At 41.0% G+C, this 25,487-nt stretch overlaps 1 protein-coding gene across 1 annotated transcript in view; it reads right to left on the bottom strand.

Annotated features, from left to right (window-relative positions):
• Positions 1 to 25,487, bottom strand: part of macrod2 (mono-ADP ribosylhydrolase 2) — a 397,426-nt gene that overhangs the window by 256,141 nt on the left and 115,798 nt on the right. Inside the window, exon 4 of the mRNA XM_031737688.2 lies at positions 22,619 to 22,648. Coding sequence (XP_031593548.1) covers positions 22,619 to 22,648 — 30 coding nt within the window. The remainder of the gene's footprint in view (positions 1 to 22,618; positions 22,649 to 25,487) is intronic.

The following is a 25,487-nucleotide window of genomic DNA, read 5'->3' as shown; positions in this document are numbered from 1 at the left end:
ATCACAGACAGTGAGCTGACTGGAGCACGAAAAGACACCCAGCCTTTTACTGATGCTGCGACTGACACGAGCTGACAGTCGGCTACAGACTAGCCACTCAACTCACTGAACAAAACACTACGCTGGGAGTAAAATGGAAAACACATACAACTGGCGAGAAAAACAGAATTTTTTTTTTTCCCGACAGAGAGACAAAGCTTGTCTGGAAAATGTCAGCCTCCTTTGACAATGACAAAAGAATTTCTTTTGCGCTGCAGTTGATTTCAAAGTTGTTAATTACCATTCTAAGAAGTGAAATCGATGCCGACACACTTGCTTTATCTTATGATTTCTTTCAGTTACGCAATATGTCAATGTCACGGCTAATTCTCAGCCTGCCACTGTAGCAAAAAAAGAAAATATGTGAACATCCCTATCAAAGGAAGTGTGTCACTTTTGACATGAAGACCTCTACCCTGCGCCTAGTGTGAATGTGTTGGCATCCTTTGGCTCTTCCACATCAATAGTGGCCAGCAAATATACAGTGAAAAATATTTTAAAATAATGAGATCTGCAGGAAGTGCTTGTCACAGATAGTCTGCACATATTGTATAATAACAGAAGAAAAACTGGCTCAGCGATTACCCTAACAAGCTGTTGCTGTGGCCATTATGGATATAGAGGATGCCATGTGTTTCTCCAACAGAAGGAACCTGGGTGGTTAGATGAGGGAACAAATTGCCTGTATCAATATGCATCGAGTACAGTGGAAGGCAGAATTGCAATGTTAATTATTTACCAAGGAAAATGTTGCCCTGTTGCTTTCCCTGACAGGTCAGGCTTCAAATACTGAGACACTTAACATATGCTGCTGAAAAAAACATTAGCATCTCACTCTTGCTGCTCAATTAAACCGAGTATAATAACAACCCTGCTATAAATAAAGAATACACCTTGCTTTTGGACAAGACACTTCAGAGTTGTTTTTCGTATGACACATCACCACTTAGCTACAAAGGTAAAGCCAAAAGCTGCTATATTTCAATAAAACATATACTTATGCTGTCGCAAAACAGCGAGCCCATAAACTCAAGCGTCCAAGATTTATTAGAGGCTTAAAACTAGTAGAGTACGCATTTTCTAGCATAGGAGGCAGCTGTCTCAAGGTAAGACAAGCTGCATTGTGTCTGAACGGTTGCACTAGCTGGAAAAATAGCTGCAAAAATAAGCAATGGCTGCACGCTGCAAAAAAGAACTTTTTGGCATGGAAACATAACTGTGAGTCAAAAACTGAATCATTAATGAAAAAAATGATTTTACAGCAATCATTTATCCATTCTCAGTTGGAAAGAGTTGGAATAAATAAAGTATTTGTAGAAATATTTATACTATAATACTAATAAAAACGCTTTAGACTCATTAGTTAACATCATCTATTAATTTGTTAAAAAAACCCACAGTAGCTGATTATAGATTACTGCTGTGAGGCATAAAGAAATCCTTAGTTTTGTCTGTAAAATAGAAAGAACTGGGGATACTTGGTAAAAAGCAGGTAAGATGACATGTGTCAGAGAAGTGCTGCATCAAGAGACACGTCTAGAAATACCAAGCCGTGAGCAGAATCCAGAGCTGCTTTTAGTTTTTAAAAAGAAAAAAAAGAAATAGTAGCCTAAGCACCACAAGCTGATTTTTAAGTTTTATTTAAGTGCTGCTGATGACTGTGCATTGTCCCTGGGAGGAAGAAAAAACTGAGGAGTAGTCAGCATGTCTGCCTGATGTAATGACACAAGCGACATAATTTTGTTCTCTCCAGATTTGCGTTAATTATGATTGAAACTATGTGAGGGATTAAGTACTGCTTGGTGAAAGGCCATATTGTTTGCTGCCATTTATTATTAAGGTTCATGTGCAAGATGAAAACACAAACGGTGCTTTTTACCTATTGTAGCAAAGTTATCTTAAAACGGTCACAGCTGCCAGCTCTAACAACTTTTCTGGCAGTATCCTCAAGTCTGTAATCACAATATATTACGGTGGATTTAGTGAAGTTCTGTGAAAGCAAGAAAAGTTGTATAATTGGAGACTGGGCCAGACTACTTCAAATTTAATATACAGGAGACAAATCTCAATACGATTAAACAGGAAAAAAACACTTTAATTCTAAAAATAGCATTCGTCAGTGATGAACAGGTTTTTGTAGATTTGATTAGATTAGATTAGGATGGATGGATGGAGAGTTATACATATATAGATATACAGTAGGTCAATCTTTTTCCACTTGGTGTTACCCCGTGTTTCTGGCCTCAACCTTGTTCTAATAAACAGCATCTTCTGCCCTGCAGGAGTGGAGAAATCATTCTTTTTATAGATTTCCTGCTTTACCATCAAGGATTACTCTCTTAACCTTAGCCTCTTGCTTCCTTATTGGCTTTGCTATTGATTGCCCTCCATCCACTCCTCAACCTTCAAGGTGACCCATAACTAATAAACACTCTGGAAAAGTGTGCCATGCGGCAACCCGAAATATGCCTCTGTTTGCTTTTTCTGTTTGTTTATGCTTGTTTTAATGAACGCTCACTGAGCTGACGGGATACCTTTCATTTGTAGCTCCACAGCTGAACTGAATTAAGCAAATTATTGGGGGTCAACATGATTAGCAGGCACTCTTGTCTTACAGAGGTCCTCTGGTACATTAGAACATGCGAACAGCAATGTCAGATTAAGCTTTCAACATGTAAACAGCTAATATTACTGCAAAAGGATAGAGGACGGCATATCTGTCTAATATGATTTTTCTCTTTCGGTTCCCTCCCTTCCCTGTCAAAGAGGGTCACACTGATGAGTGTGATGAAGAGGGAACATCTGTCTCTAAAGTGTTCTTCCATTATCCGCCCATTGTGAAGGATCGGCACCTGAGCAAACAAAGAGCTTCCATTATGGCATATTCACCAGAATCTCAACAGCACCTTTACAAGCTGAGAGTGCGAGACTGAGAAAAGGAAGGGAGTGAAAGAAAAAAAGAAAGAAAAATATTGTATGGGAGCTCTAGATGTCTCAGTCTAGTGTGCTTCTTAAACCAAACTAACAATGACCATTAGTTACAGGAAACCTTTGCTCACCATCATTCCAGCTAAAATGTCTCCCTCTCTGCTGAATGGCTCTCGAAGCTAAGAGTAAGGAAGACATGGGTGTTTGTGTTGGGTTTTTTTTTTCACAACTCCACAGATAACCCCTTTTTAAAATAAGCGCTTGACCCGCTTCCACACATTGGAGTGTCCTTTTGAGGGTAATGGTATTTTGCATAATACCATTACTAAGCTGGAAGCATAAAATCACTCTGCATCCATCTAATTTTGAACAAGCAAACTAAAAAAATAAAAAACGAGAGTATAAAAGAACAATGGGGTGGGTTGGGCCTGTAACGCAGAGCAGAAAAAACACAGTTTCATCTCCAATTTCATCTCCTCTGAATAAACAGATTAGTTAATGAGATACGAAGGGGAACACGGAAATGTTGCAGTTTAGGAATTACCCGGCCCGAGTGAAAAAGAAAAACATGTTTTAAATAACTTATCAAAGTTAGATGTTATCTGAGCTGTTGAAAGTTTCATCAGTAGCTGAGAGCCAGTAGGTAAAAGGATATTAAGAATATCAGCCAGGCCAGCTGGTCTTGTCAGGCCCGGTTGAAGACTAAACCTCAGCTGTCGGTAAAAAGACTGATTTCAGAGTGCCCGATCTTACCCTAAACACACCACAGGGAGTCTGGGAGAAAACCCTGACCTCACCCGCCTTCTAGTCCTCTCTGGGATCTCTCAGGCCAGCTGCAACATTGATCTTGCAGGGTAAAATTTCAATGGCTGAAAAACAATCTCTGTGTTGGCAAACGGATGGTACTGCATCCTAGTCTGGGGTCGCCGGTTCAGGAGGAGCGTGAAGGACGTGGTTGTTGATGGGTAGGTATGCTGGGTGAGTAAAGGAAATAAGAGAAGTATCCAGCTGCCCTTTCATAAAGACATCTGATGGCTTTATCAGTGACCAGGTGAAGAGGTCATCATCACCATCACACCCTCCAACACTCATTTTGCAGAAACTATATATATGAACTTAGGGCAAGTGGGATCTAACGGCTAATATAAAGCACAGCATACTGAACGTGTTCTGACAAATTCATTACTTTTGGAGTGTTGAACCTTTTGGTCTCTAGAGATTTACAATAGCGTTATAAGATTCTTCTGACCAGGAGATGAGAAACTGGGCAGAAGACTTCATATAAAGGATAATACATCGCAACTCAGAGAGTGAAACTCACATTTTAGCTTGAGATTGCATTTAAAAAAATCTAAATATTAAATATTTTTCTTTTTGTGACATCTGTGACATGTATTTCATAAAGGATAAACACTGCGCACCCATTACCGGTCTCAGACTGAGGGAGAAATTAAAGGCAAAGAGGACATCTCCCATTTGCTGATTATCTCCCTCAGATTTGTACTTTTCTCTCTTTGCCCGTTCCGTCTAAAAGTCCTGTCAAAATGATTATCCTGCCGCTCACTGAGTAATAGGAGTTTGTTTCATAACATTTTTGGGGCCCTAATAGCGACAAAGCAAAGTGGAGTTTCTGGCATTGAACATTTTTTTAAACCTGTTTCCCCCACGTGTAAACATCCATAGTATTAATAATGATGATGACGGCATTTACAATGAATGCATCATCTCTCTTGGTTCAGCCCTTTGTAACTATAGCAATTACTGTTGCTAGCATCATTTATTAGTCAATTAAGGAGGGAAAAAAGACTCCCGACTGAGCTCAAGCCGATGGATGAGGTTAAACAGTGTGTGTGTATTTAGGAGCCATTTAAAACAATGAACCACATTTTAAATAATCAAATCGTATTTCAAAAACAGCTGAAATGCGTCATATTGCCAGTTTTGCTAAATATTCTAAACATAATGTCAGATTTATCTAAAGAGAATGGCTAATGTTAGCAGTGCTATCACCAGGTTCCTTGCAGGTTAACCTGAAGCCAAATGCATAGCATATAGTTAAGCACGGCCTTGTTCAAGTGCTTCTATGTCAATTCACTGTGACACAACATGCATAAAACTGTTTTTCAGGCTAGAATTGTTGAGACGTAGAGATAGACAGAGATAGTGTGTGCCGCCGTCTGCCTGAGCCGCTGCCCCAACCAAGGGCAGGTGGCTACATAACATCCTTTGAGTTGTACATTATTAAAATATGAATAATTTGTTCAACCTACGCCTACGAGCGTTTCAGGTGGACTAGCAAGGGCAGTGAGTTTAATCATCTAGCTGACTATTCACATACGTTCCTAATACCAAGGAAGAGTGCATCTGCACCCCCTGTGCTACATATGAGGAAAGATAACATGGAAAAATAATCCTTCCCTCATGATTCTCCTGATCTTGACATTGAGTTTATTTCATTTACCACATATATCCACATATGTCTTATTTACAATTTTTTTTTCATTATGTGGTACATAAAAGTCAGTAAAAATCTCAGCGCAGTGTGCCATAGCCATGTGTAGCACACTGTGTGATCTTCACTCAAAAGCATTTTACTTCCTGCCTGTTACACCAAGCAAAACATAGAAAGTATCAAGTTGCTGATTCCTTTCAGGGCTCACTAGCAAGCTTGTAAGTGCAGGTACGCTGTGATATTATACTGATATGTTTAAAAATAAACCAAGTTTCAAAGATTTAAGAATCCAAACAAAGAGCAAAGTTTGAAACTGAGTACATGCTGGTGAAGCTTCACTACAGCAGCAGGTAGCTCCATGTGTACCACTCGAGACATGTGGTGGTCTGTTACCTGCACAACATGGCAGTTAGTAGCAATAAGAATTGAAGTCTTCAAAGGAAAACTACATTTTATAAAATTTAAAAAATGGTAGATCCTGGGCTCGAATCCACCAACCGGCTGAGGCTATTCTGTGTTCCTCCCACACTGCGAAGAAATGCTTGTTAGATAACCAGTGATCCTAATTTGGGCGTGAATGTGACTGTAAATGGTCGTCTGTCTCTATGTGTTAGCAAACTGTCCAGGCTGTACCCGACCTCTTGCCCTGTGATGGCTTGGGAAAGCCTCCATCTCCAATGTGACCCTGAATTGGATAAGTGGTAGAAAATAAATGGATGGATGGATACATAAAAACATAGACACACGGGAAAGAATATTCATGGCAGAACATAAACTTGTATACGTACAGTACTCATATCATCTTATGTCATAAATCCAACCAATTCATTTAGACAGAAGCACATTTTATGTCTTATGTGGGACTTTGGGCTACAGTCAGTAACTTAAGAGTGTCTAAGTTAAGATACCAAAGAGCCCTAATATAAAGATGTAGGAAAGAATGCAGGAGATAAAAAACAAGACGAAACAAACATACACACAGGTTGAAAAGTGGTCATATTTTTTAAAAATGATATAAAAGTGGCTCAAACTATGGAGAGCATACTCTGCATCTAAAAAGAAGAGATCAGCAGCAACATGGCGAATAAACAACATCATAAGTCAATAACATTCATCAACTTCATCAACACTGTTAACATGAAGTAGGTGGGTCCCAGTGCAGGAATGCTGGTGACTAAAGCTCAAGTCACACAGGCATTGAGATCAATCAGTAAGCCCCTGGGAAACACCAATCATTATAAATAAAAGGTATATTCCCCAAACAGCTGCTCTGGTCAACAGCAAATTGCCAACTTGTCTGCAAACACTAACCAACTGCTCTCCATGTGGCCATGAAACTGTAAAAAGTGTTACCACAGATACCTTTTAAAATGCAGCGCTGAGGCAACTTTTACTTTGAGGGGTGAACACTGACCGTTTCTGGTTTGTATCGCACTTTCTCAAGTTTTACTATCACTAACCTGCTTGTTAGTAGACAAGCTGGCATCTTCCATGCAAACTACAGCCAATCACAGCAATCTGCTAGCAAGCAAAGCAAGCCCAAGGAGTTTTCTGGCGCTGCAGGCTCTAGCAATAGCCAAAGCCTGCAGGAACCACTCATCAGCCAATCAGGGGATATACCTTTTTCCCTGGGAATCAGTGGTTGTGTCACATCCAACATGGTGGACAAGTCTCGAGCAACGTGATGTCATGTGAGAAGCCTGTGTGTCACAGGGTAGTAAATATATTGTAGGGTTACCTAGGCACTCAGATTCAGCTTCAACGCGATGCATGAACAACAAATCGTTCTCTGTGTGGATGCAGCTTCAAACAGCACTGAAATCATACCTGTGGCATCAATACAGCTGAAGAGCAGGTAAAGAGTGCAACACAAACCACCTAGGCGCAGAAGCCTGGGGCTGTGAGTAAAGCTTGGTTTAATGCTTTTGTATAAAGGGCTTTATATGGGTTGGGAGGATGTATTGAGAAAAACAACAATCCATTATTAATGTAAACTTGTTGATTTTTTTAACTCTCTGTTATCTTACATTGTGTTCTGCTTTTTTTAAACCCTTTACTGACTACAATCGAATAAAAATAGAAAAACCAGATCATATTGTGAAGAATACAATTAACAAAAAATAAGCTCAGGTGGTATGTTATTTTTGGCTGCCGGGTATTTTGAGAGTTTTGGGGGTTTTTTTTACATTTTCCATAGCTAGCCTTTTTTCCCCCTCTTCTCTCTCTAATGCCATCCTCTTTCATTCACTTCCTCTTCCTCTGAAAGACAGATCTGTGGAGCGAGAGCGTTCTTGTCTGAAGCTTATCGCCTGTCTCAACCCAGCAGAGAGAAATTCCTTGCCATTTGTTGAATACAAGTGTGATGGTGTGCGTTAGTGGCTCATCTGCGGCTGCTCTTCCTCACCTGGCACTCATGTGATTAGATTTCATATCCCAGCCTGCAGCAGATAAACTCTATCTCCATCGGCCAGGCCCCTCAACATCAATCTGCCTCACCGATGGCCTGTGTTGTGGCAGCAGTCTCATAACACATTCCTATCACCATGTTTATGCATAATAAAAACACTGATTTCCCATAAAGTATACTATTTAGAGTTTACTACATATATATATATATATATATATATATATATATATATATATATATATATATATATATATATATATATATATATATATATATACATATGTAATAAAACCCTCACCCAGATGTGCTGGTCTAATACTAGCACCAAGGGGGTCAGTGCCGGTCCCCAGATAGAAGCCAGCCATGCCCACATGCTGACCTCTCTGCATGCAGCACTTCCATGTGGCTGAAGTGGTGCAGAAGAAAGTGGTGGTAGAGTAGATGAGGACAGAGCGAGTCTGTTTATTTATTGTTCTCCTCTGGTTTAACTGCTCATGACCAGCTAGCTTTATTAAACTGGGCTTTGAGCACACACATAGCAGCACTAAAACTTCCTGATGGCTGAGGGGGGATCAATTCAAGCTGCCGCCTGCAGGAATTACTGCAAAGTAATGGTACCATCACACAGGTAGGTCTTGCCTGTGTTAGGGGTTAAATGGACCATTTCAATTCTTTAATCAGCTCCAGTCGTCGCTGCAATGAAAGGAATGCTGCTCGTGTACGGGTGGTTAAATCTATCAAATAAGGAGGTCAACGCTAAGCTGTCATCAAAACAGTTCATATGTAAAAGATGAAACATTTCAAATTAATGCTTCTTTGAAAAATATACAATAGGAGGTGTTAATAGATACACCTATATAAACCCATACAAACCCCACACACACAAAAAGATACAGTATATGTATCAGTTATAATGCACAAAGGAATAGGTCAATAAACATGCAATAATAATTGCATGTTTTCAAATTACAATGTAATGATCCTTTCGGGTGTTGTAGTTTGTTATTTACAAGACTTTTTCTTATTACACTTTCTTAAGTCTGTCTGCTCTTATTTACATAGACAACCAGCAGACGTGTCAATGTATAAGATAAAGTATTGCAATAAAGCTCGAACACAAGCACAGCTTCAACATTACCGGAGGGATGAATTATAAATATAAAAACATTGGGGAACTAAAATTAGATTTATAATTCATTATAGGTTTGGTGCACTGGATCTCATGAGACCGTTCGTCCTATGTAGCAACCACTTCTATAAACTGCTAATTGGTACGATCAATAAATGGTGTGTCAGTATTGTCAAACAACATAAAAAGTTATTTACAACAAGGTTGTTTTCACAAACATCTTCTATATTAAAATGTGAAATATAGGCGAATAAATGTTGTTACATTTTTAATTTGGATTACCTCTGAAAGCAGGGACTTATCAGGTTGCTACATTGAAAACAGATGTAGTGACTGTGTGTTGTGTGTGCTCTGCAACCACTCCCCCAATTTGCTTGTTGACTTCGTGGTCCCCTGGACTCCCCACTGCCTCTGGAAATTGTGTTTCACGGCTTGAAGGTTACAGAGAAAGGCTTGTGTTTGCCGAGGAGGCCCGATTAGTGCTCATCAGTCGTGGTGTTTGAGATCCCTGCACTGACCCTAGGGGCAAAAAGCCAAGCTGCTTTCACACTGCAGCACACAGGGAACCCGAATGAGCCTACAGCTGTCTATTGTCTCCCCTCACCAAAAAGAAAAGACAGCAAATTGCCCTGTCAGGAACTTTGGCCTCCATACCAATATAACACATAGCCTTTGTCCCTCTTTTGCCTGCTAATATGAAAAGATCTGGTAAGGCTATATGGTGCAGCAAAATTCACATGACAAAATAATGAATAAAGAACGTGGGCTTATGTAGGAGTTTGAGTGGGTGTTCAAAAGAGTTCATTTGCAACAGTTTGAACTGAAATAGATTTGCATTTAATGCAAATGAATATATATTCAAGCTCAAGCAGGTTAAAGGAGGGTGTTGCACTTGGATCTGAATGTAGATGTGCAAAAACATAAACAGATGGGCATAAACCACAGTTACAGCAAGCCAAAAACAGATACTTTAAACACTGAATTATGTAATTTTAATATCTGCTTTTGCATAACATTCCTATAGTGCATGCTGAGACATACAGCATATCGCGTGTTAAAGAAACGCGATGAAAAACAAAGGCAGCACCAAGTTGGATCCAGTAACCGGTGAAGCCTTGCTAAACCACAAAACCGCTGGCTCAGTTTGCACATTAAGTTGCATTACACACAACTTCATCAACATTTTCTTTTTCCATTACCTCCTATAGTTTCGCAGTTTCGCTCTCAAGCTTTCTGCTTCTGCATGCACAGGCCCAGACCAGAGTCACCTTGAAGAGATTTGAACATTTGTTTCTCGCTTTACTGCGGTAGCTGGTGGAAGTCAGCAATTTAAATGCCAGCTAGATGACATACATCATTAAGGTGGATTTCCATTTCTGGTCTGTAGCCAATCATACAGAGGTAATTAGGGATTACTGTCTCCGTGATGCTTACTGACACTAAGGCGAGCTGCTGAAGCACAGCTGACTGGAGTTCAGAGGTCATCATTATTGCTCAGCTGGTGAGCAAGGTTCTGTTAGGGTTTGATGGCATCTAAAAACAGTGAGCTTCTTCAGAGCAGGCCGCATACCATTTTACACTATTTACACCTTAAACACTGTTTTTTAAAGTACATCCAATAATCAATAAAAATGTAAAGGCTAATCCTGTCTAATGGTTATACCTCTGTAAGCAGTGGAAGTGCTAAGTGATAATTATGCAATGTTTCCATGCACATTGTTGTTGGCTCTATTGGCATACTCACAAAAAAAAGTCTCAGCTTGTTTACAATCAGCATGCTGGCCATCTTAAACAGCAGCAATAAAAGCCCAGAGATCTTGCAGGAATGTAAAAAAAGCTCCAGTAAAATATAATGCACGATTTAATGACCATCTGTTGGGTGCCTGTGCAGACCTTGCTACGACATGCTTTGTGAACGATCAAAGACAACGTCCGCATCGAGAGCGATTCACCTCAGGAGGCACACCAGGGAATTAACAAGCCACCCAGCACAGATCCATTTTCCGTGCAGTTAGGCTCTTTTGATTCCTTAACTGGCCTGCCTTAGTATTACATGTAAAAAGAGAGAGCGATTGTTGCATATATTTCAGTGTTTCAATCTATCCCCACAAACCGTTAAGCTCCTCGCTAATCAGCAACACACTTAAAAGTCTAAAATGCATTTGTTGAATAGCCCTGCAGAACGATTCAAAAGAAATGTGTATTATCAAGATTATTATTTTTTCTCCCCCCCTCTTTCAGAGTAGCCCCGCTATCAGCTGCTTATGTTTATAGCCTTCATGAGTTGCTCCAAGAGTCCATTTTGGTGTTGAGGGACGGATGCCAAATGACCAATCAGCACTTAAAAGAAGCGTACACACACAGAGAGGCATGCTGATGTCCTCAAACAGACATTCCAAAACACCCGGCTCTTATCTCATCAAGGCTCAGTAAATAAAACATTTAACAGCTGAGCCAGACTCAGGATTATAGAGTCAGTGTGTGTGCGTATTTTTTACACATAAAGCACAAAGAAGCATCCGAACGTAAGTCAGACACAAATTACAGGATATCAATATTCATGAGGTAATATGAAGTCATATACAGACCAAGAAATTCTCAGTGGAAGACAAAACAGAACAAGTACTCCAGCGCTTCAGCTTATGCTTCAGTAAATTTACCATAAGACATGACAAATCTCTGGTGGGATCCAAAGAAACAGCATAGCTGCAGAAACACTGCAAACCTAGAATAAGAACATATATATACATCAATAACCGTGTGAGACATGGCTTTATCCTGCCGCTTTGTTTGCTTTTCTTCATTTTCTGTCTCTTCCTCCCTCTTTCCTTAATTATTCTTCATTTTTCACCGCCTTCCTGTCTGTCAGTTAGACTGGGTGCAGTATTTAACATGCTGAGGGGACACATGTCCACCCCAAATGCCACAGAACAAATTCGCTACTTTGTTTGCGTTCACAGCTCATTTGGCCCGATTCATGTTTTGGCATTCTGTTATTGTCACGCTTGGTGAGGTTTTCTACGCTGCCCCACCAAGGGGGAGAAACACGTTCCAGGGGCTGTCAGCTGAGGCTCACATCTACCCTCTATCCTGCCGGATTTCCTTCAGGTTTACCCTGTTTATGTAGAACGCGGCCTGCGAAAAAACGGCGACCTCGTGATAACTTTCGCTCCTTATTTTAAAGACGGCGGGAGAGAATTTTGAAGAGTGAATCTTCAATCTGAATCGGGAAGAAACGTTCCAGGGAGGTGAGTGGTTGGAGAAGTGACATCAAAGTCAACTGTGTCCCTTCCCACCCACATCTTGACCTACAGCTGTGTCTGCTTTCATGCGCCTCCACCCTCAAAACACTCACACGCTCTCGTATACACCGGGTCTCAGTTTAATTTGAGTGACCAACCTCGCAAAGTGTCAGTGTCGTGCTGATCACTCAACCAGCCACGGAGGTCGAGGGGAGGGACGTGGTCTCGTTTGCAATTTCACAGGTGGAGTTGCGCGGTGGCGGGAATGTCCCAGCTGGTCTCAAAGGTCTAATCTCCCCCAGCTAGCAGCAGTCTATCCACCCACTGACTGTAAACACAATGGCTCCCAATGGCACTGAGCTGATTGCCATTTCATCAGGGCCAGGACTAGAGTCAGTGGAGAGGAGCGCTGTCTCGCACTGTTTGATGAACTTGTTTATTTTCCCTGCACATTGGAGGCCCAGAACAAACCGATTGGCAAGCGGCGTGTTTATCAGAGAAAGCATTCCCGATGACACTGGACAGTCGCAGCTGCACCAAAGCCACAGCAAAAAAGCTTAATTAGAGCTTTCTGAAAATAATGTCTTGATACCACCCCCTATAAAGCCCATGCCCATTATTACTGCTAAGTATGCTCCTCCATCAATTATGGCATGTGCTAATGCGAGTCTCACAGTAGAGAGCCAACATGTTTCAGTGGGCTCAAATAGCTTTGCTGCACTCTCCCACTCAGAAATTAATCTTCTTCCCAGCAGACGTCTCTGCTCATGCCCGACACAGAAAACAACAAAAATACTGGTATTAATTGGTCTGTGTACATTGAAAAATCAAGTCCTATCTAACATCTTCTCCTAGAATACATGTGATCGTTTAGTTCAATTTGTTACATTTGTCAATTTTAAACCCTACAAAAAATGCTTATTAATTAGCTATTTAGCTAAATCCACTAATGGTTTATTCACTTTAATTGATAAAGTGATGTGTTTGATGGGAGGACAGTTTGGCATGGTGTCGGCTTCTGAAATGAGGAAAAAAAATTATATATATACATATATATAATTATATATATATTATATATATATATATATGTTTATATATGTGGAGAGAAAATGAGAAGACATTACGCCGACTGTTTACCTCTCACTACCACCCACTACATCTGACATCTGTTCTCCACCTCCACCACACCTTTTACTCTGCGTATCCACTGTCATTCTTCATACCGCCGTCCTCCTCATCTTTCTCTCGCTTTTTCAGTGCTCCTTCCTCACACTGCACTTTTACACGAGCTTCTGTAGCTTCCTCAGAGATCTGCCAGCACACACATACTGTGGCTGCAGAATGCAGGTGATAATGAAGTGTCTGGGAAAAGAGGATTAGGTGGAGTGGCGGGCATCATCCCCGTGGTATAAACGCTCATCTTTCCCTTAAGAAGGACACATGGAGCGTCTTTCACCTCAGTCTAACTGCCTGTCCTGGTGTCATTCTCAGCTAGCATACTGGGATGGCTGCTGCGGCCCTGCAGGAGAAAACTGCGAGTGGGTTGAAAAAACGGTGGGCCCTGCTCCTCGGGGAAGCTTGGTGTTTCATCCTCTGACACCCATCTGTTTATTCTGCACAGTCAGGCTAAGAGGAGCATAACAGGCAGTGGGAAAGTGAAGATCTTCACCAGGGGAACAGGCTGATACACAGGGAAGGATGGGAGGGTGAAAAAGAGAGAGACAGAGAGAAGGAGGGTGAGAGAAACTCCTCCTCTTCCCTGTGGTCTGAAAAAAAGATGACAGTTTTCCTCTGGAGCTTGCTTTGCCCTCCCTGGACTCAAACCTTTCTTGTAGGCAAGAGGCCTGTCAGACACAGCTAACTAGGCTGCCCCATGAGAGATGCAGAAAGCTTGACAGTTTGTTACTAGTTGGCATGAGGCTGTAGCGGGTCAGTTTCTGCACAGATAGCGCAAAAAAAGTGCCACTAATCAGCCACCAGCCAGCAATTTAGAAATGCTCACCTAAATATTCCCTCTGTGAGTTAAAAGACACTATTTACCAGTGCAGTGTATGGATTTATATCTATATACCACCTTAATGTAACTGTACACTTTTATAGTCGGGAGCAGTCAGGCCTCTGGATGTTTATTTGTGGTGCAAAATGCAAACCTCGACTACGTGCAGTTTGCACGTGTGCGTTTTGCTAAATCAGCCCATACGGCATTGGTCCAGCAGCTAACAACAGTTAACATAGCAGAATAGTACATGGCACATTAACATCACAGAATGCAGATCAGTAATTGTACCAGCTACCACACCTATTTGGTTCCCTCCCATCAGTAGTGTGTGGTCTCATGTTAATAACAGCAACTAGAAGCTGAAGGAGAATTATACCACAGACCACTTCAGGCCCACACCAGTAGCATGCTGACTTTATTAAATAATCTGTGTAGTATGTGCTAAATTAAGCATTTATTTAAAACAGATCATTCTGCTCACTGTGGCTGGCTCAAAGAGTGAGGTTATTCGAGAGTTAGCTAATGGTTCTGCTTAAAGGCAGAGTAAAAATACACTATAAAGAGTATAAAGGGTAGAGGAAATAAATTGAACCACCATGTTAAGAACATTAATTGTTAAACTTTAAAGGAAAGTCATCACAAATTCATTTTTTAAAATACCTTTTTTAATATTATAGTGAGCCTCAGTGTTTAAATACCTGAATGTATATTTCAGACTATCTATTTCCCTTTTGTCCCTTCTGTGTTATTGGAACAAAATATTTCTCAGGATGCAATCTTGGGTAAATGTTTTCAAAAATGACAGGGTTTCATATGATTGGTATATTGGCATGTCAGCCAGTGCTGAATCACTTGTGAGCGTGTGCCTAAGCTCTTGATGTCCTTGTAATAGCCTTGCCATGATTGGTGGGACTATGGGATGGGGTAGTGCCCTGCTAAGAACTGTTCCCGTCTGTCAGATCTCATCACTCCACAGTGCGTTGCTGGGGGCAGCAGGACCAAAACTGACCACTGAGTCAACTGACAAGACAACTCAGCATCCAGTTATGCCAGAGTAAGGATCACACACACACACACACAAGCACACTGGCGTTTAAATTCATGCAGGCACACAGACATGCCATCATGCAAGCAAATGCTTCCACAGTACCACTCAGACTCACAGCCACTGTCATGACAGTGCACAGTTAATAGGAGGCATATATATGTAATACACACAGACACACGTATGCAAAAACAGACAGCACCTTTAACTTTGTGCAGGATCCAACCCCAAAACGGCCACAATAAAGCCCGTGCAGGATACAAATGTGCTCTGACACTGTGGTTGGCAATGCACTGAGTTGTCTAAAATCTTAACAAGTGACCCAGAAATGCTGGTGAACAAAAGGGAGGTTTGGGGTACGGGGGGAGGTCATGTGTGATGCAGTGTGGAAGAGAACTAAATTGACACTTTCTTGCCTGCTCCTTGAGCCCTGTGGTGGTATTCTCACGTTGTGTTCAATGAGGGGCGACAGAATAAGGTGGACGATTCTTAAACGAGGTTGAATATCCATTGTTGTACAAAAGCAAGTGAATTACCGAGAAGCTGAAATCTACATGTTGTGGGAGTGCAAAATATCTCTCCTTTCAGAGACAGCAAGAGAGAGCACAAAACGCAGAGAGAGAGACGCTCCAAGGGTGAAACATGAAGTAAAACAAGCAGTTCCAATATGTTTAGAACAGCAACCCTGAGGGAAGAAGAGGCCTTGACTGTAATATCACATATATTTATTTGCAACAAAATGATTCAGAGGTAGGAACATTCAAATGTGTGCAAAAGCAAAGAAAGGTGGACGCCAAAAGGTATGTACCGGAACTGTTCAAAAAAGCGAGGACTGCTTATATGCATTTTAAGCACTTTATACTTTACCATGATTGTAAGTCAAAGTGTAAAAGCACTCTGTGACTGGCAGAGCTAGCATTTAAACCCGATAAGGCTCCGAGGTTTCTCAGTCTTCTCACTCAATAGGCGATGGAAGAGATTCTAGAGAAGTAAAGCTCTCCACCTCAAATGACCCTTTAGTGGCAAAAGGCCACATAAGACTCTGGATCAGCCTGAAAATGACATAGAAAATAGGTGATCACGTTTTAGAGAATCTCTGGTGTAAGTCTCCATCACAGACACCTAATTTTCTCTCTGCTTTACTCTCAAAGGCCAACAAAGTCAGATTTGTAGTAACCTTGTGCTCTCAAAAAGCACATTCAAATTACAGTGTTGAAAGATCATTTTTACAACCCGAAAACGGCAGATGTGAGAGCGGTTTCAAGGAAACGTGCATGGGAAACATGCTTCTTTTACGGCTCCATAAAGCTCACTATACCACAGCCACCAGCAAAAGCTCTACAAAGTTTGATATGCTTCTGCTATGTGTGCTGTTTAAAGTTAGACCCCTTCCCTCACCTGCACTGCAGTGCCAGAGATCAAGCGATGCCATCAACGAGCTAATGACATGACTGCCGCAGGCAACAGCGGGCAGCTTGATTTATACATGGGGACAGAGATGAATGATTCATAGGCTGAGCGAGGGATACCGGGACACGTGGAAACTATATGCCCCTCTCGCTCGCTCTTATTCGTGGATACTGACCTCACCATAAACTCTCTGGAACACTCCCTTATGCCTCATAAGCTTAGCATTACACAACTAACCAGTCCCGTTAACGCTGCTCGTAACAGCTGCATGACTGTTTTCTCTCTCCCTCTTTTTGTCTCTACATTTTTTATAACTGTTCCTCAGAGTGTCCCTCTTTACCCCCCTCGGATTCATTCGCTCGCTGGCCATTTCTTCTTCCCTTCCCATTATAATGCAGCGCTAATCCTAAATATGGAACCCACTGTTGTAGGATAAAATAAATGGCCCAATCACTCTGCATCAATTAGTCCATCCATCATTGCTGATTGGAGGATGAGGAGCAAGAGAGGGGGTTGTTCATCGTGACTGTTCTCTGTGGTGGCATGGGAAGACAGAAATGGCACGCTAAAGCTTTCACACGGCAATGTTATCTTCACCATTATTTGGGTATCACAAACTGCAGTCCAGCAGATAACCTTGTCCTGTTACTTTCACTGGAATGCCCTCTAAATCACATCACCTCCGTCATAAATGATCTGACGGCATGAGGACGCTTCTCACGCGATAATTACTCAATATGATGACTGACGCGCTGAGTCGCTTTAGGTGAAGATGCAGTTGTATACAACACAAATAATTCATCATCTTGCTGCAAGACACTAAAAGCACTTTTGATTAAAAAAAAAAGGAAAAGAAACGGATCTAGATTCCAGTAAGACGAGCAGATTGTTATGGCTTTATAGCATATAACCCCAGCATTACACTGTGCTACACATTTAATAAAGGCAAGGAAACACTTCAATGGTAGCACACAGTGCAGTTTTAATGCATACACTCACTTAAAAGTTCACTACACTTGAGATTTGTAGAGTTAAGTTGCTTTATAATTTCACTAAGTAAGTGCAATTTACAAAATGACTTTCCTTGCTTATGCAAGAATGGGGCCAATTCAAATATATTTTTTAATTCAATTATTCAAATCAGCCTGACTGGCTAAAACCAATGTGAGAGGGCACTCCCATACTTGCATGGCACATGTCCTGACCCAGGCCTACTGAGCTGCTGTCATTGAATTACACGGATAAAGAGAGAGAACTGCTGGGTGCTACAGTATACAGTTACAGTACATCACTGCTGTTTTGAACACGCTTAAAAAAGAACATGGAATATTACAGCACGAATACAGGGCAGGCCTAGATCAGAGTGTAACTAACTCTTCTCTAAATATGAGGAGATAAGTAAATCCCAAGGGTGCCCCACTGACTGAGGAATCTTTGTATTCAATTTATCATTTTACATTATTTAGGTTACTCCATGGGGAAATACGCTATCTCTCTCATAAGTTATGCTAATGGCTGTTACTACCATCTGTGAACTGAGGACCATCAGTCAAGCATAGTGTGTAATCTTTGAGTTATGAGAATAATACGTCATCTTTGAGCGATTAGTCTGGGGGCTTCCAGGGAGCTGTGTAAGGGACAGAAAGTCATCTCGCCCAAACCGTCACCCAACACCACCCTATATCTCGACCTATACCCCTCCCCCTGCAACCGCACAGCGCCCTGCATGGTCCCCTCCAATCGACTCAATAAACAAGCCCCGGGTAAGAGCCAGACAGAGGATAATGGTTCACCTGGAGGTGACAGGAAAAGAAAACAGAGCTCTTTGCATAACGAATGGAGATAAAGATAAGCACAGCGGAGCACTTAGGAATCTCAGCAAAGGATTATTCAAACATGTCTTAAAACCGAACACGTGTTTTGTCTTTTTTAACCGTTGTGTTGCGATAATGGCCAGCCTTGCATTTACAGCACAGTGCTGGTGCATCCGTATTGATGATGATGCTCTGCACTTCTGATCGGATAATTTTACCATGAGCAATCTTTTCTCATATTTCACTTAAAGGCCAGAACTCGGAACATTTTGTTTTCCATCTGTTAACTGTGTTTGTAAAGCGCGGTCGTCATGCAGGCGTTTTCACATCATTTCACATCTGAGGAGAGGCAGAAGCGATTGCCTTGTCATATCTTCGGGAGCCTACATCCCATGACATCTTTAGTTGCAGAAGAGGACAAAGGACGTAAGCACCACGACAGCAAGCATAATTATTCTCATCTATTATAATGTGTTAATACCTTCCATGACTCATGCCAGCGTTTAGGATAGGAAGAGTGCTAAAAGGCCTGCGGCTCTTACGTAACAAGTAACGCAGGCAACATCGATAAACACGTCGACATTGATATATATTTGTTTTAGGGCTCACCTAAAATGCAGACTTTTTAAATGCTATTAGCCCTGTTTTAAAGAATCTAGGCGTTTGTGTCATTCTGGACGGGTTGAGAGAGTGACCACAGCCGTGGCTGAATTAGCCCAAGCCAAGACACACACAACAAGCCATGTCAGTGACCCACTGCTTGACTGGAGCACAGAAAGGAGGTCCAACCTGAGAAGAACGATTTGTTTGGGTGGTCTAGTTAAAGCCTAGTGCTAAAAGGGCAATGGTTCTGGTTAGAATGCTAATGAGCAAATTCCCCTCCTGGATGGAGACATCAAAGGCAAGTGAAGCTCCCCCTCTCCGGCTACACAGGGCTTCATGGTATCATTGCATAGCCCTGTTTGCACTTGAATGCTTGTGTTTGTGTATGTGTGGATAAAAAAAAGACAAAGGGACGGGGAAGGCAGAATAGGCAATGTGATGTTTACATTAGGTCTATTCTTTTGGGACTGTGCCAGCATCCAGCCATGCTGTGACACACATCACAAGAGCAACCTGGTACCATTCATAATTACCCTCTATTCACAGAGGCCTCATTTGGCGTGCTATTATCAGAGATCATTGTTATTTCCCTCTATGTATGTTTGAAATCCCAGTGAGACCAACATGTCTAAAGCAGATAACAGTGCTATTTTGGTTAACCCCATTGCGTACATAATACTGAAGATGCATAACCCAGAGAAAATTCCCATCAGTGATTTCTAAGGATTTAATAGAGCATCAGGGCATAAGAATCTTTTCTTATGAATCGTTTCTCTGTATAACTATTGCCAGAAATATAATGCAGTGTTCCTGTGCACTGAAAAAGGCTCAGAAAGAGCTTTGTTGTCATTTATTTCCATCTTTTCACACTACTCTGACTGCGACAAAACAATCACCAGCAAAACTCTGTTTCTGTTTTGCTGTGACCACATGCCACACTTGAATAAGTGATGCATTCTAGAGAAGTAAAACCTTTTTCTGTGAAAAGACATCTTATCGTATGGGGGAATAACAGAGACCATGCAAAGCCAGGGGTGCTCAAAGTACACCTAGGTGGTAAACTAACTTAAATAAAGTAAAGCCAATGTCCAGTTTTCCTGAGCTGTTCAGAGTCCTACTTCCAGAACTGTTAAGAGTTACACATGGCTCAGGTGTGTGAGGCCAGCATGATGGATCATCCTGTTGTGAAGCTACCCCTCTGCAGAGCCCCGAAAAGACAGCTGGGAGATAAGGAGGACCCTATATGAGAGCACATCTCCTCTCCACATCGATCCTCGCCGCCACCAGGCAGGAGGTCTTCACATGCCAAACCGCAGATAGAGGTAGAGAGGGAGGGCAGGGTGACAACAGAGAGAACAGTTTTGCAGGTTTAGCAGACACCTTCGAGTGATAAAGACACTGGAAGATAAAACCCCTCTTGGCCTCATGCAGATAAAAGACAAACGGTGTAGTGCTTTGTTTTAGGGGGAAAATAACAATTTCAGCTCCCTGGTAGATGATAGTAATCTGTCTCTGGTTATAGTCATCATTGTTTACCATGGCCAAAAAAAAAGAATAACAGAAAGACTACCCGTTGTGGCGACCCTTGTGAATAAGGCAGCAGTGGAAATTGGCTTCTTCTTCCTTTACTCTTCTTAAAAATACACATAAAGGATGTATGACATGCATGTTGTTCAACTTATGGTCATTATTAGCACATTAAAAGTGACTCTCTGCATTTTTTAGTTAACCGACCTCGTATCCTGTGCCAGTAACTTAGGAATAGCATCGCTGGAAGTCAATTAGGAATGAAAAGAGGCTTTGCTCTCAAAAAAATGGCACTTGCTACAATTAGAAATTCCTCTGGAGTTAATAAGCGCAGCTGCAGGTTACAATCAGCTAAAATGTTTTCTTGCAAAGTACAACATTAACTGACACATAAGATCTCACGCTCTCATGTTGACAGCCTCCAATTCGCCTCCGTTTTTCGCTGCTGCTGTTATGAAACAGAGCAATCTGTAATATCCTCAGAGCTATTATTAGTTGAAATAGAAACTGGATCAATCACCGAGGCCAAGATTTAAAGAACTGTAAAAAGGTGATCTGGCACAAAATAACAATAATGAAAATGTAATAGCAAAGAGAATTGCTTCTTGTGTTTCTTTGTACGCGGCAAATCGATAACGCGAGTCGACCGCAGCGGAGACAGACACCATTCAGGCGGACAGTATACCTGCTTTACAGGGTCTGGCTTGGTTATGGAGAACCATGTTTGTGACCCTCTGATCTCAATCACAGAAATTCCTAAGATGGCTGTGCGCTGAGGGCCTCTTCATGCTGCTGATGGATTGAGATTCTACACGGCAAGTTTGCAGTCTTAAAAATGTATCAGACGAGATAAGGGCCACTCCAAGCTGCATGATTAAATGCGAATAAGGTTTCAACAGCTCAACGTACACTCTAATGGACACCATGTGCACAGAGCATATAACCGTCGAGTGGCTTTGATCTTCCTTTTTGCCCATCCTTTGCTTCTGATGAGTCATCTTTGCCAGGTGGTAAACCCTAATGACTGAATAAATGCAGAAGCACCGTAATCAGAAGGTGCAGCATGTGCCTTTCTTTTTGGTACACAAATTATAAAACCTCTTTAAAAAGGAACTATATAGTTTTGACCAGAAAGAAAGCAGATGCAGCATAAAAAGTGAACCAATCATCCACAATACTGCATTTTTCTCACTAAAGAAAACACAGCAATAGGAATAAAATGATACAGGCTATAAACACATACACATTGGGAAAAATGGCAATATACGATACAGTGAAGATGCTGTTTGATGGTTGCATTAAAATGTGTCATAAGAAATAAAATGTTTGCTGTGATAGAGACCTTCATAAAACACAACATAGGGAAGATTTTATCTATAATACGTATTTTGATTAGTTATATCAGACAGATAGATGTGCTAAGGCAGACTGTCATAGTCGGGATCCGACTATACAACTGAAGGCTGTTAATGTAGCTGGATAAACATATAAGGCTGAAGCAGTGACCTTATTTCATTGTCATACCATCCCTACATATGAAAAATTTCCCTGGGGACTAAAAATTAACAGTGTAACTGGGTGCATTTTACCCAAAACCTCATCTCACTGCAGTAAAGAATGATTATTTCAATCATGTCACTGCATAAGTCAAATTTTACAAAGGAAGAGCCGTGTGATTGGGCGGTAGCATTCTACTGGAGCTCCCTAACCATTATTCCCACACTACAATCGGCTGCCTCAGATTTCCAGCATTGCCTTGATGATAATGTACTTCGGCGGGCTGCTAAAGTAATGACCATCTCTCAGTGTGGCACAGCGCAAGGTTGCTCTGTACCACGCTCTAATATTTTGGCCTTACATTCAGCCGCATTTAACACAGACACTTGAAGTAGACACTAAAATCTGCCATGAATTCAATGAAACAGATGTGCTGAATGCCTGATCTGATAAGTGCAACTTTAATTGCTTTACCATAGGAGCAATCAATGGGACGCGATAGTGAAAAACAAAAGCGTTCACTCACCTCCGCCTCCTCCCAGAAGACTGGAGTTTGCTGAAAAGAGAGGGAAAAAAAGTACATTTAGTAAAAAAATGTAAAAAACATGCATAAATATGGATAATTCAACAGTATAGGAGATCACAGCGTGACGAGCCTGAAACTGGCTCGAATAATAACAGTTAATTTACAGATTTCTGTATCGTTTTGAAAGGAAAAACCTATAATCACACATTTCAATAGCTCCGTCTAGCAAATATAACATGAATGTCATCCAACAGTTTGTTTATCAAATCTCCAGTTGACAAAAATGATCAATGTGTGAGGCAGTTTTTTTTTTTTTCTTTAAATATCAAATTAGCAACTTGGCAACAAATGTGTGATTCAGTCAGCAGCTACTCAATATACACTCCTTGGCGGATTTTCTTTGGCAAAATCACAGCGGTTGTGCTCAATAAGACATGCGATTCATTAAAAGCAATTAAGAGTAGTGTGCAGTCTGAGACAGTTGTATACTACTGTGCAACAGTGGAATCCAGATATTGTCATGGCTTTGCAGGGTCTGTTCATCTCTCTGGGGAACATGTCACACAAATTGATGGAGACGCGGTAAGAAATTACGGCACTACTGGAAGATATATTTGCAAGCAATAAACTGTTTCTACTGTCTGTCCACTATAATCTACACTAACAGTATGCTGTAGGTAACTGTGCAGTACATGAAATATAACCTTGGCATAGAGTTTCACACTATTGCAAAAACAATAAACAAACATAAATTTCTATCACTAGGACAAAGTATCAGTTTTAATAGTGATGCAACAATCAACCGGACAATAACCAGGTTCAGCTCATTTCCAGCATTCTTTGACCTGACCAGTGACCGACCTGCCATATGTCGAAATATGAGTCCATCCCTTTCATGCATGTGAAAAAAGCATGCAGCAGCACAGGCAAATAGTCACGTACACTCACAGCTATGTGCTAACATGTCATCAGTGTGGAAGCCTTTCACTGCAATTGAAGTTCCCCAAAGTAAACCACAGGGGAACCAACAACATAACAACAACCCTAATCAAACACACTAAGGTAGTTGAACATGGACATTTTAAAGAAGCTGACGAATGGAAAGTGGTTAAAGTCGAAGATAACCAATCATCAGGTCAGAGCCGGCCACGAGCCAGCAGCCTCGGTATGAGCAAAGGATTAAAGCAGTTGCAAGGGAAATTATGGAGCATGTATGTAAGTAACTGGCATTTGTTTTGTTACACAAATCTGTTGTATCTACTTTTGTTTGACATGGTTAAATTTACATGTAATTATCTTTATCTACTTGCAATTGCAGAGCACCTATTTTCAGTTGTTTACATTTAAAAAAAAGAAATTAAATAACATAAATGTACTTTAAAAAGATCCTGTAATTTATAGCAGTTTAATATGACAATAACATAGACTTCATTTAATTCCACACTGGTTAAATTCACTACTATGTAGTAGGATCGATAATGATACACATGTATTTTTTAGACAGTATTCATCCTGCGTGGGTATTAAACAGGCTGACTGCTGACAGGGTGAAGGACCAAGAAAAAAATTGTATTGATGGAAAAGTGATTTTTGTTTGCTTCTGTCAGTTATAGCTCCTAAATCTGAATGAGAATCAGCCAATAAAACTGCAGCTGGTGGATCTCTATGCTTTAGCTTAAGTTTTTCCACAAATGCATTGCTAAAAGAAAACCTAATATGTTCATTTCCAACTTTACATTTTTATTTCTGGACTTTGTAGCTTTTCGTGATTAACAAATTTGAGATAATTAAAAAATAATCCCCTTATTTTTTTACTGTGCACTTCAGTCCCTCAGCAGATGAGTGGGGCTGTCCTCTCACCTTCTCTCCCTGACGTTATGTAGACTAGAAAAGAAAAACTGACAAAGAGCGGCCCGCTGGTGTGAATTCTGGCTGGATGAGAATATTGGCAGCAGCAATCTTATTGTTATGCCGTTCTTGGTCACATAAATACAGGACACTACCATCACATATCCACAGCAAGTTTAAACACCAAATTACTGACATGATCGTCACAATATAGCATAAAATGAATGGCCTTAACATGTTATATCAACAAGCCTGTGCACCAAAAAAGAAAATGTGTTATGTGCCATATGTGCCATAAAAGTGTACAGTAGCTTGCTGTCAACACTCCCTGTATCAGGTTTGCTGCATTTCTAAAGCAATTTGTTCCAGCACATTAGCTGAGAGGAAGGCTTTAGCACGAGGCTTCTGACATACTGTAGATACGTAGAAGACCCCTGAGGTAAAGCGTAGCTCACTGATGTCTATTGTTAGCTTTCAGACCATTTAGTTCATCACCACTCATAGGATGACCCGTGCTGTTCACGAATGGCCGAGTCCCCTCCATTTACTGTAGTTTACTGGTAGTTAACTGTCACTGTGATATACCAGCTGAGAGAGTATCATTAAGATGAACCTGTTTTCATTCTTGCCCCGTAACAGACATTCCTTATACACGCGAGAAGGAAGATTAGAGGGGATTTAAAGTACATCTGTTAATTTGCAAGTTTCTGGAAGAAGGTAGACTATGTGTTTGAAGCGGAGTTCATACAGTGGATATTGGAGGAACCATACACCGTGCCATGCCTTTAATGATCCTCAGATCCAGCTATGCATCGGGTATCATTAGCAGTCAATGCTTCCCTATTAAAAGCTTATTATTTCTCAGAAACGTTCTGTGCTGAAGTAATAGATAATGAACGCGTGCTATCAAGGAGAGTAATCCAATCACAGCAAAGTCCTGTGGCTTTTATGATTTTTTTTTTTTTTTTGTTGGTCTGATTACATGTATAAGTGATTTCTGGAGTTCACTCAGTTTCTGCAT

Source organism: Oreochromis aureus, linkage group 13 (assembly GCF_013358895.1).
Source record: "Oreochromis aureus strain Israel breed Guangdong linkage group 13, ZZ_aureus, whole genome shotgun sequence".
NCBI classification, from domain to species: domain Eukaryota; kingdom Metazoa; phylum Chordata; class Actinopteri; order Cichliformes; family Cichlidae; genus Oreochromis; species Oreochromis aureus.
This window is presented reverse-complemented; position numbering and strand designations above follow the sequence as displayed.